Raw genomic sequence first — 11,632 nt, forward strand, 5'->3', positions numbered from 1 at the left:
TACTTAAAAAAAAAAGTGTACTCTTCATAGGTTTACAATAAGGTCCTTATAGCTATCTATACTACTGCTAAATGTTTTAAAATACTTCATTTTAATATGTGTGATGTAATCAATTATAGACAAGCCAATTTGTGTTAATGTGCAAGTTTGTAGAAAAAGTCTGATTCCCACAGCTGAGGTAAATTTTAAATATGAAACATTTTGAGAGTATAAAATCCATAGGTAAGAAATACACTTAAAATAGTGTTACATTACATCTCCTAGAATAATTGTAGGTACTTTTAATAAGAAAATTCCTTAAAGCAGGTTTACTACCTTGTTGCTAGTGCTCAGGACATCTAGGGCTTAGTTAGATCTACCCTACTTCAATTGAGAGCATATCTCTGTTCATCATGTTGCTTGCTTTTGTCATTTCTGTATCTAATCGATTTGATTCAATTTCTATTTCCAGACTTCATTTTGCTGTTTGAATGTTACAGCCAGAAAACTGGTCATTGCTAGGTTAAGAGATGAGAGCTATAGCCTTCTGAAGACTAGATAAGCATGGTGTTAGTCCAACAGAAAAATCTCTCTTGTAGTTTGAGTTTAGATAACTTCATTTCTATCTTGTAGCACTGTAAGTTTGAGTTTTCTTTCCTTATTAAATTCTACACTGTGCTAACTGATCCGTCTAGTCCAATTTTTGACTAAGCATGTTATCTGTAAAACTTTCTAGTGAAAGCACCCCAATACCCACAGCAATCTCAGTTTTCTCTGGGTACAGTCAAAATTTGTTCAGAACTTAAGTCTTGTTTGTTCAGATTTTTTGCTTGGGAAGGGTAAACAATACACCATATTTCTCATTTATAGATCCTCCTAACTTACCTATTTTCCTCCTTTTTTGCTATTTAAAATAGCATTCCCTTTTCTGAATTTCTTAAATACTAAGATTTCTTCCATAAGTACATGCAATACTATTGATTCTAATCTTGGGATTGCTTCTTAAAATCTCAACATTCTTCTGAAGCATTTTTATCAATTCTTTCCTCCTTCTCAAATTATCTGGTTTATACAGGCACCAGTCTAACTAGTTATTTGAAAAGTACTTTCCTATGAAAACCACAAAATTTTAATTCCTTAATAAACAATTATCCAAGATTTTTTAAAGGCACAAATAAAAACTTTAGGTCACCTGAACATTCTCCCTGGGTAAGTATATACAATCCTAATGTACACACTGAAAAGCAGTTCATGCCAGTGGTTGCTAACTAAGATCATTCCTAAAACAAAACCCTGTAAGCTACTACCTTGCACAGTTAAGAATCCCTATAGTAATTTTAAGATCAGCCTTTGTTCCACAAATTTCAACTAAACTATACCACCACCTACATCTCTAATCTACAGCAAGAAAATGTCTTTGAATATAAATGAGTTATTTTTAAAAGTTAAAACAAAATCCTAAGCAGTCGCAAGTACAGCAAACCTCAACTTACCAGAAACAACCTAAAAACGCCAAAACACTAGACTGAAGTCAAATTTTAGTTCTACAGTTTGACTCCTGATTCCTCACTTCACATCTGTGAGGTTCCTTTAGAAGGTTAAGTGTTCTGTGCAAACCCAATAAAATTACAATTAGGGGATCTAATGTTATCACATAGCTACGGTTAAGTTAGCAGTGTTGTGTAGTAGTGAAATCAATGACTGGCTTGCATGATACGATGGCTTCTAAAAGCGTCTGTCCCCAGAGTTTCATGTATATTCATCGTATATATGTATATAAAGCAATCAGTTGAGGACAGCTGTTAAAGACGATAAACAGCGTTAACTTCTCCCAGCCAGTACCTTTTCCCCTCATTAAAGTCATCTGGAGGGGGAGGGGAAGGAAGAATTCAACTTCATAATTATAAATTATCAGTGTACATTTAAGTTTTTAAAACCTAAATGTTCCAAGTACAGAGTAAATAAGCTGTCCACAAAGCACACACTTAAATTCCTCCTCTTGGGAGTTGTATAAAGGGATTTTGAACCTTGATGGCGAGAATCCCAAAACAAGAGTAAAATGAATTCTTTTTATTGCAAACAAACGTCTAAATTAATTTCTCCACCCACTTTCTTTAGAAAGAAAAAGAAATCAGCAGGCTAAGGAGATACCCATTCAAGAACTGACATGATTAAAAATTAAGATATAAATGGGTGACTCACAATTTCATTAGCTTACAAAGATGGTGGAGTTAACTACTACAAGCACACTAGTTATACAGTATTTTGTGGGAGAAGGGCATACAGACATAGCTAACTTCATATAGATCCCATTAGACAACTGGATTTACAACAAGTTTTTTTAATAAGAAATGGGCAAAGCCAGCTTTCTTTTCAGAATCAAAATGCAGAACAAATGGAAAAAGTATGGTATTTAACCTTCACAAGTTTGAGCCTCCACAAATAATGCAACCAAGTTTTACATTTTTAACAGCCCTTCTACATACACTCCATCTTCTCTATCTTGGTTCCAAGTTCTTTAAATCTTCTTTCCCAATAATGCCAATTCCATTGTCATTTAAAAGACAAAGCCTTCCCAGTCATTGTCAGAAACTACTGTTTATTTTACCCCCTCCACTACCCAGCACACTACAGAGAGGATGGAGTGTAATATGAGCAGTACAGAGTCTTAGGCAATTCATGAGGACTACTTAGTCCTTACATGAATCTGGTTGCTAACATTACTATTATATTGTGACATTGACTCCCGACTGTTATTCTCTGTGAGAAATGGGGGGGAGTAAATTCTTAATAAAAGACACCAGGTACAAAGCAACATTTTACTTTTGTTGTGATAAAAAAAAAAAGTCACATTTTACAGATAAAATGTAGAACCCTGAAATACTGACACATTCTCTTATCGTGCACAATGCTGAGGTTCTCTTACGATTCACTTTAAAACTGCAATTAAAAATGTACAAAAAAGAAAAGAAAAAAAATCAACCCACAAAGCTTCTAAAAAAGGAACCCGCAGGCACTTCCTCTTGTGGAATGTTTAAAAAGTTAGCCTACTAAAGAAAACAGTCGACTTCTTGTGAAGGTTTTGGAGAAATATGTATCAGTTCGTTTTATTTGGGTATTCAATAATATCCTTGGTGATAATGCTGACTCCATGGCTTCTGACCCCAGAATTGCTGTAAGAGAAAATTTTTTTTTTTAAAGAAAAAACATCAATAAGCCACTCAAACTGCTTTTAGGAAACGACAATCTAATTCAGAGTAATTGCTGGAAACAAATTTATACCTGTCATACCTGATTTCTACCAAACCAGATTTAGTTTTAATATCCCATTATTACCAATACACATTACAAAAGAAAACATGTTATGATTTGGTTAGTTTATACAATTAAAGCTCGAGGTAAAAAGAACCACACATATGAAGTATTACTTTAAATTTAAAAAAAACTAAGTTATAACAAACTCCAACCTATTTTGTCTTCAAAGGTAAGAATATGGCTACCATTATAACAAAATTAATTCACAATTTGCCCTATAAATGCTTAGGAACATTTCAAAATCCCCAGACAAGACATTTCAAGACTGGTTCTTACAAATCAAAATATATTTAATGCACTAAGAAATTTACTTACACCCTGCTGCCACTGGTTGTAGCCCTGAGATTGATTTTTGTAGCCACGATTGTTTCCTCGTCCTCTGAAGTTCTGCAAAAAGGAAAAATTCTTTAAGAGCTCTGAGGCCAAGTCCATTAGCTTTTTTAGTTTTGTGGGAATTGGGGACAGAAATGGACAGGTTGCTAGCTACTAATCTTTGGAGAAAGCAGAAATTCTAGCTACCCTCTGCTGCTTTTTCAAGTGTTTTAATTTTATATTTACTCAGAGATATATACTTTATTTTTAGAACAAAAATCAAAATAAAATAAATGGACTCATTCCATTACACAGTTTAAGACTACAACTTTCCAGACTTCAAGTTACAGTTCTGAGTGCCTGCAGAGATTTTAAATCATTACCTGGTTGTAGTTCCCTCTATTGGGCATTCCACCTCTATTGTAGTTCCCTCTGTTTGAATAACCACCACGGCTGGGAAAAACAGGGCCGCGAGGGTATGGATAGCCAATTCCACCACTTCCGCCACCGCCACCTCCTCTCTGTGGCATATTGCCCCTCCGATTATATCCTCCACGATTCCCAGGAGCTAAAAAAAGAGATCATTTAATTTTGCTATGTATTATTTTCACTGAAACAAGAGACTTAGGGTCCTGGACCATTTCATTATTTTTGAAGAAACTTATTTAAAGACAAAAGCAATTGTTTAATTATTCATATATAACCTGTGTGTTTAAGACCAAATCACATAAAGATTTTTAATTCGTTACTATGCAGCATAGGATCAAAGAGAAGCAAACTTCACTATTTTAAATTTAGCTATATAATCTACAGCTCCAAGCTTTAAGATTATCAGTTATTTCTATTTTGAACTAAACAGATCACTCAAAATTACTTGCCTCCCCCTCTGAAGTTTCCACCACGCATATTGAATCCTCCACGTCCTCTATGGCCACCACCCCGATTAAACTGGTTCTTGCCACTCTTATTTTTATTACTCTTCTTTGAGCCAGTGTTCTGTTTCTTTTCTGGTGGGAGAGCCTTTTTGCTTTCTTCTTTATATTGCTCCAAAAGTTTCTGGGCTTCCTCCTTCTGAAGTTCAACATAGGTTATTTCATCAAAGCACTCAGCTACCTCTGGCAGAGTAAAGTTTCCTGAAGGGAACAAAGTCAAGTTATTACCTTAGAAATCCACAGTAAGTATCTGCAATCCCACCCAAAGCTTACAAGTTTTAGAATGCCTTTAATTCTTTCAATGGTTATGAATGTAACCTACAATTTAGTAACAATATTTTCCTAAGATAAATAAGCCAAACACATTCAAATTTACTAAGGTTTCCTGACACAGTACTACTAGCAAATATGTTAATTTTTTGGATCTAAATCACATATAAAGATTTAATACAGTAACAGAATAACTAGTCCATGCCTTTCATTTTGAGGACTGCATGTTCTGGTAGATCTTTCCCCTCAACTTCTGCTTTCTTCTGTGTTCTTTGCTTGTAGTCTTCATCTTTTGGGCAAACTACAACAGCTTTTCGTTGGAAGCCTGCAAACAGGCACATTTTTCTCCTCTGGGCAGCAGCAGACACATTTGTCTTTAAAAAACAAACAAAAAAATTAAGCTGGTAACTCAAAACAATTCTATACAAAACTAATGAACACTTTTTCCATCTCCAAAGCTTATATCTCACCTGATCCAGAATGAAATTTCGCTTCTTACGGGCAGCGATCTCAATAAACTTCCCAAGACATTGTGGAGCTCTTTGCAATAGTGTATTCAGTTTTCCAGTATCTGCCATTTGCTTCTTAAAACCTGCCACCTATTTTTAAAAGTTCAAGTCACTTGGGAGCCTTGCTCTTGGCGTAGTGGTTAAGAGCACTAGACTCCCACATGGCCGACCATGGTTTAAGTTCTGGACCTGGCGGCCTGCTTCCTCACTCCCCCCTGCAGTCCCCCCACATCTGTCTCTGGTCAAATTTAAATAAATAATAAATCTTTTTTTCAAAAAAATAGTTAAAGTCACTTTATCGTTTAACAAGACCCTATGCTATTTAATTCTTTTTAGAGTCTGGATGTTGAGAGGAAATTAATTTAACCTTAACAAAGAACTTATATAATCAATTAAATTTTGTCTAAATTCCTATCCATAAGATATAAACAAAACTGATAAGGACAGTAGGCTAAAGGATTACCTAGAAACCTATTTTAAATGCTGAGAGACTCTTACTGTTTTACTCACCATCATTTTATCCATAATGGTATTCGTTCCAAGAATGTTGTATTTACCAGGATTTTCTGCTGCATGTTTGGTAACCCAGGTGGTTTTTCCAGCTCCTGGCAAGCCAATCATCATCACAACCTACAATGGAAATAGATGTCACTTCACTAGCTAATGATTAAAAACCACCTGAAAACTCTTTTAAATACTGTCTTTCAAAGCCAAACAAAAAACTGGCTTAAATACCTGAATTTTCATCTAATACTAGGGGTATTTGTGTTGTAGAAAGCTTAACAAGTCATACAACAGGAAAAAATGGGAAAAATCACTGGTTGTGAGCAATAGGTACATCTAAAAGCAAATAAATCAAACTGATCACCTAGGCTCTTCTAAAACAACATGTCTGCCTAGCAAAAGTAATTATACACACACCACAGTTTAACAACAAAACCACTTACTTCACAATCTTTCTTCTCTTCAGGTCCCTTTGGGCCTCTAACTCGATCCTCTAAGGGGACACTCTGGATAAAAGTATATTCTTCAGGTATTGGAAAATATGGCTTTTCCTTCTGACCAAAATTAAACTCAACCGCACAGTTGTGGCAGAGAACATGCGGGAAAAGTGGCCGTCCAGCAAGAACCTCCTTACTGATTTTGAAGGCAATGCCAAGATCTTGTCCATTCTTGGCATAGGAGAGTTCTACTTCATCGCTTTCAAAATTCTGTCAAGTAAGAAAAAAGTTTATGTCCCATGAGAGCTTTTAATAAAATTCTAATCAGAAGTGAGACTTACTCCATGGAACGCAAGGTTTAAGCTAGTAAATGGACTATAAATATTCAGGTCAACTTTGTATTTAGTAGTTTTTAGTCCTACCAAGTTAGTGATTTTCTCCTAGGGATGCCTTAGGTTCTCCCAATTCAACTACCAAATTAAATTAAGTCTTTAATTCAGGGCTGGGCAAGTCTTTAGTCTAACCTAGATTCAGTGTGCTCATAGTGATCATACTGAAAGACACTGAGACAGCTAGTAACATGGAATGTTTACATAAAGATTTTGCTGTAACTTACAGCAAAACAAGTAATCACGTCATTTTCATCAAATTTCTCTCCATAATCTTCAGTCTCACAGTTACATGTTTTTATTCCTTTTAGAGAATATCCGTAAGAAAATTCTTCTTCACCTAAAGAGACAATTTTCATGAAGTCAATTTTCCAACAGTCCAAAGAACCAACTATTTTATTTTTGCTATTTAAGTAGTTCGCAAATGGGGCCAAGCAAGTGGTATAGTGGTTAAGGCACTGGATTCCCACATGAATTGCAGTTCAAATACTGGACTTAAAGGCTCAAAAATCAGAGTTTGTGTGCATGTCCAAAATCACAAGAGAATGGAGAAAAGGGACTGTGGTATGGCCATCCCCGTGGGGGATAGAAACTTCTCACTTTTCCTCCCTCTGCAGGGAGCACACAACCTCTAGCAAAAACCTAAAAAAAGTTACTTACAGGAAAAACTGAGTACATTTAAATATTTAATAATATTTCACTGACATTCTAACTTATCTACAACTGTACCAGATATGAACTGTACCAGATAATGAAAGCTAAGCAGAACACAGAGACATAAAACTAACTAACAAATTGCATGCCATGGAGATTCTATTTTAAAATATAAATGATATGGGGCCATCACATGGTGGTTTATGAGTATGGGATTCCCACATGGCTGACTGCAGTTCAAGTCCTGGACCTGGTAGCTTGCTTTCTCACTCTCTCTGGTCAAATTTAAAATAAAGTTGGGACCAGCAGTTAGTGTAATGGCTATGTAGTGGACTCCATGTATTTGACCATGGTTCGCGTCCCGGACCCAGTGGCTTAAATCTCATGCCAGGCGCATGTGCGTGCATGCCCAAGATCCCAAGAGGAGAATGGAGGAGAAGGGATTGCGGCGTGGTCATCCCCACTGGGGGTGATTTCTCACTTTCTGGCTCTGTCTTTCTGGCAAGTGCACGTGCCCTATAGCAAAAAATCCTCTCAAAATAAATAAATAAATAAATTAAATTAAATGACTTAAAAAAAAATCTGGTCATGAATAAAATTAAATTTAGCATATGCTACTATACACAATTATAATTCATCTCTAGTATTAACAGAATTGACAAAAACAGACAAAAGATTTAGAATGCCTTCTAGTCTGATTAAAATGCTGAAAGCATACCCCAACAGCTATAAGCCCACAGCACTCAAATGAAAACTTTACCAAGCAACATTCCACTTGTGGTTAGTGACCAGCCAATTCGAACTTCATGTATGTCAATATCTTTTGTATATAAATGCCTCACTGGGATCTTCTCTGTAACCTAAAAACCAAGTCATTCAAATAATTAATATGTATAACCAAGGAAGGTACACTCTTGAGCTCTGGTTTATCTGGGTTATGGATAATCATTCTCTAGCTATTCATACAAAAACACCTAACTACCAAATTTCCCACTCTATCACCAGCATTTATAAGAACTTCAACATTAAGAGATTAAAACTTAAAAATTGAAAAGGTTTGACTTAAAATACACAGGTTTATTCACATAAGAAAAACCCAGTTAATATTTTTAAATTACATACTCTTAACTCTCAAACTCAAGTAAAGTGTACTTTTTAGCATGTTTTTCTCTCATGTGTTGAATTTTGTGAACTCCTCAGCAGCCCTTTCAAATATCTGATTAAATAAAGGAGTACCCTAAATATAAAACGAGGGGGACCTACATGGCAGGTTGTGATATAACAAAATTTATTTAACTGCCACTAAATAAAAATTTCCAAGCCTGTAATTCCCAGAAATCTTCTAATGTTCCTTTGCCACTTAATAATGTCCGGCAAATGGAAATTTTCAAAGGATCTCTTTAAGGAGCTACAAAATTGCATTTACCTTCATCTCAAAACAGACTTTGCCTTTTGAAACACCATAAGATGCTCTTCCTCCAGCCCAAAGAAAAGCAAAACTCTCCATAGTAAGGGAAGAAGCACTGAGGCGGTCTCTTGATATTTTAAAATGTAGATCACAATTATCTGTAATTATATCAAATATTGTATTATTCTTTTGACATCCAATGCAAATATATCTGCTATGTAGGTAAAATTTGGTTATTAAAAGTTTGCATCAATTAATTCTTCAAAAACATTTTTAGGTATCATGCTGCTGTTCCTATTTTCAGTTTAAGCCCCACCCCCACCAGTCAAAATTGTCAAATTATGTACTGAAGAATACTGCCTAAAAGACTAATACCCAGGTTTAACGTGTACATTTTAAGTATGCAAAATGATCAAGACAGTGTGATATTAATACATACCTGCTCTGCTCTTTACCTTGATTTAGAGGCAAGCAGTAGAGGATAGCAGGAAATCAAAGTGAAGCATGCCAGAACCAGGTAGAAATTACCAGTGCCACAATAAACTGAAGGAAGGCCACCACCAAATATTTTAAAATAGGACTATGAGCTGTTGATCCTGCACTTTGTAACTTAGTACCAGGGCTCTAAGTCCTAAACTCTTTTTCTAAGGTGTAAAAAAGGTAGCCTCAATCTACAAAGCACAAATCTGGTGGTCTAAAACTAGTATTACAGCATTTTACATCTCCTTTTGGCTGTTCGTGAGGATTAGGGATTAACCATATCCTGGATTGAAGGATCTTTAACCTAGCTACTTTTGGGTCCCTGGCTCATTAGCATGCACCTTCACACTTCAAGCTAAAAAACTTTTTCATTGGTAGTTTAAAATTTTCTTACCATACCTTTGCTCCTAAAATTCCCACCAACAGAATTTCCAATTTAACAAATCCTGTCTGAACCCAATAAGGAACTTAATGGCTATTACTGATGGACAAAGAAACCTCTTAACGGGGGCATTATCTTGAATCACTGCTTCAATATGTTGCCAATTTCTAGCAAAATTTTTATTTATGCAATTGAATTTAACATAAAACTTTCAAGCCAACTACCAGTATACTTTTCCAAAAAACTCAACTACCTCAACTACCTGTAAAGGATATCGGATATGTAACACTTTTACATTTGAATTCTTACAAATCTGAAAACAACTTATACATGAAGACCTAAGCTCCAACTCATTATATCACCTTACTTCTAACACAGAAGGCCGACCCTACCTTGTTTAAGCATTTACTTCTACTTTCTTAACTCACTCTCTTAAGAGCTGTGCATTCTGATCAAATATTAAACAAATTCTTTTTTTTTAATAGTAGAAAAAAATACAAGTTGACAGCCAAGGCCCTTGTACTGGTTTGCAATACTTCCTCATACTCAATTGCAACCCAACTGGGTAAAGTAGTAGTATTTACAGCGCTGCCATTGATACCATTCGCTGCTGAAGAAAGCTACTGGCCCAGTGATAGCCCACTGCTGCTGCCCCAGGTCTTTGGAAGAAATCAACTTATGTTAAAGCAGCAGCTACTGAACTGGAATTGAGAACAGAAGAGCAGTTATTGAAAAAGTAATATTACAATCTTTTAGAATAGGGAACATACTTGAGTGCTAATGGTAAAAGTCATTAGCAAATAGTTAACTAGCCCAAATAGCTCGCTTAATAGAACTCCACAAAAAAATTAAATTACTGTATTGTTGATGTCTATAAGGACAAGTTATACACAGGTTTACAAATTTCTGTTAGCTAACTAGTCAAAAGTTGGCATTAATTTACATTCCTAAGGAGTTTTCAACTCATACAAATATTACCAAATTGCTACAACCTGTAAGATTTCATTATGACTGCAGCTGTACTAAATGTTAAACTAGAATCCAAACGAAGGCCATTATCCATTATTTAACATCTAACTCAAGTTTTCTGCACTAAGTTCAAGGTACTGCACTGCATTAAGTTTCCTAATAAAATGAAACCAAAAAAAATACCATCGCATCTGATAACGGGGAAGAGGGGGAACAGCTTCACTTACAAGTATCAAGACAAACCACTGTGTCATCGAAGTGTTCATCCTCTTCTTCGACAGGTGGCTGAGGAGATTTAGCCCTGCAAGACAGAATTGTCTCCTGATACAACTTTTCCCACCCACTAATAAAAAACTGGGTGACAAGAACTAGATTAACATCCGCTACCTGCTATATTTGTTCTCTTCGATATACTCAAAATATCCACGGCCATGATCTTCCCGGGGTCGTTTAACACCTCTTTTTTTATCTCCGCCTTTCTGTTCTGTTTTTCCGTCTCCTACAACACACAACACCCTTTAAGAGACCAAGTCGCAAAACAACCAAAAACCTTTTTCTGTTTTAAGTCAAAGCACTTCGAATTCACCCTGTTAATTATTAATTGACAAGTCAAATTGGATTTCAAAGGACAATCAGTTGAGAATTGGATTAAAGTCAGTGACGCAGTCTAAAGACGTTACTAATTTTACAGTCTACTGGATGATTCCAGAAAGCTAAAGAAAAATCGCGCGGCCTGGGCCCAGGGCCCACGTGTATCCGACGAGAGTTCAGGAAGGGGGGAGGGGCCAGCGCAGCCCGCGCGGCCTCCCTTCCCCTCCCCCACCCGGGCCCGCGCTCCCCGAGCCCGCATTGTACTGATCTTCCGCCCCCCGCCCCGCCCGCCGGAGGGGCGGTCACGCCGAGCCCCTGCGCTCTTTGCACAATACAGCGGCCGAGAGCCGACCGAGCGCGCCGCCCCGGGACCTCGGGCCTCACCCCTCCCCCCAAGACATGTGCCCGCACCGCGCACGCAGCACGGCGGCGCCACCGCGGGTCGACGGGACTCCCTCCCGCCTGCCGCGACTCCTCCCCCTCCCGCGGCCGGCGCCGCGC

The 11,632-nt window shown here is 36.9% G+C and overlaps 1 protein-coding gene across 1 annotated transcript; it reads right to left on the bottom strand.

Annotated features, from left to right (window-relative positions):
* Positions 1-2,034: 2,034 nt before the first annotated feature.
* On the bottom strand, positions 2,035-11,039 carry HNRNPU (heterogeneous nuclear ribonucleoprotein U; the record flags this gene model as incomplete). The annotated part of the gene is given in 13 exon segments (XM_014591109.2): positions 2,035-3,152; positions 3,610-3,681; positions 3,990-4,174; positions 4,485-4,739; positions 5,014-5,182; positions 5,279-5,407; positions 5,828-5,947; positions 6,265-6,528; positions 6,875-6,987; positions 8,062-8,161; positions 8,728-8,867; positions 10,768-10,841; positions 10,928-11,039. Coding segments are annotated over 13 exon segments (1,787 nt in total), but the record flags the coding sequence as incomplete, so codon positions are not given.
* Positions 11,040-11,632: the final 593 nt, after the last annotated feature.

This window comes from Tupaia chinensis, unplaced genomic scaffold (assembly GCF_000334495.1).
Source record: "Tupaia chinensis unplaced genomic scaffold, TupChi_1.0 Scaffold000532_1, whole genome shotgun sequence".
Taxonomy (NCBI): Eukaryota; Metazoa; Chordata; class Mammalia; order Scandentia; family Tupaiidae; genus Tupaia; species Tupaia belangeri.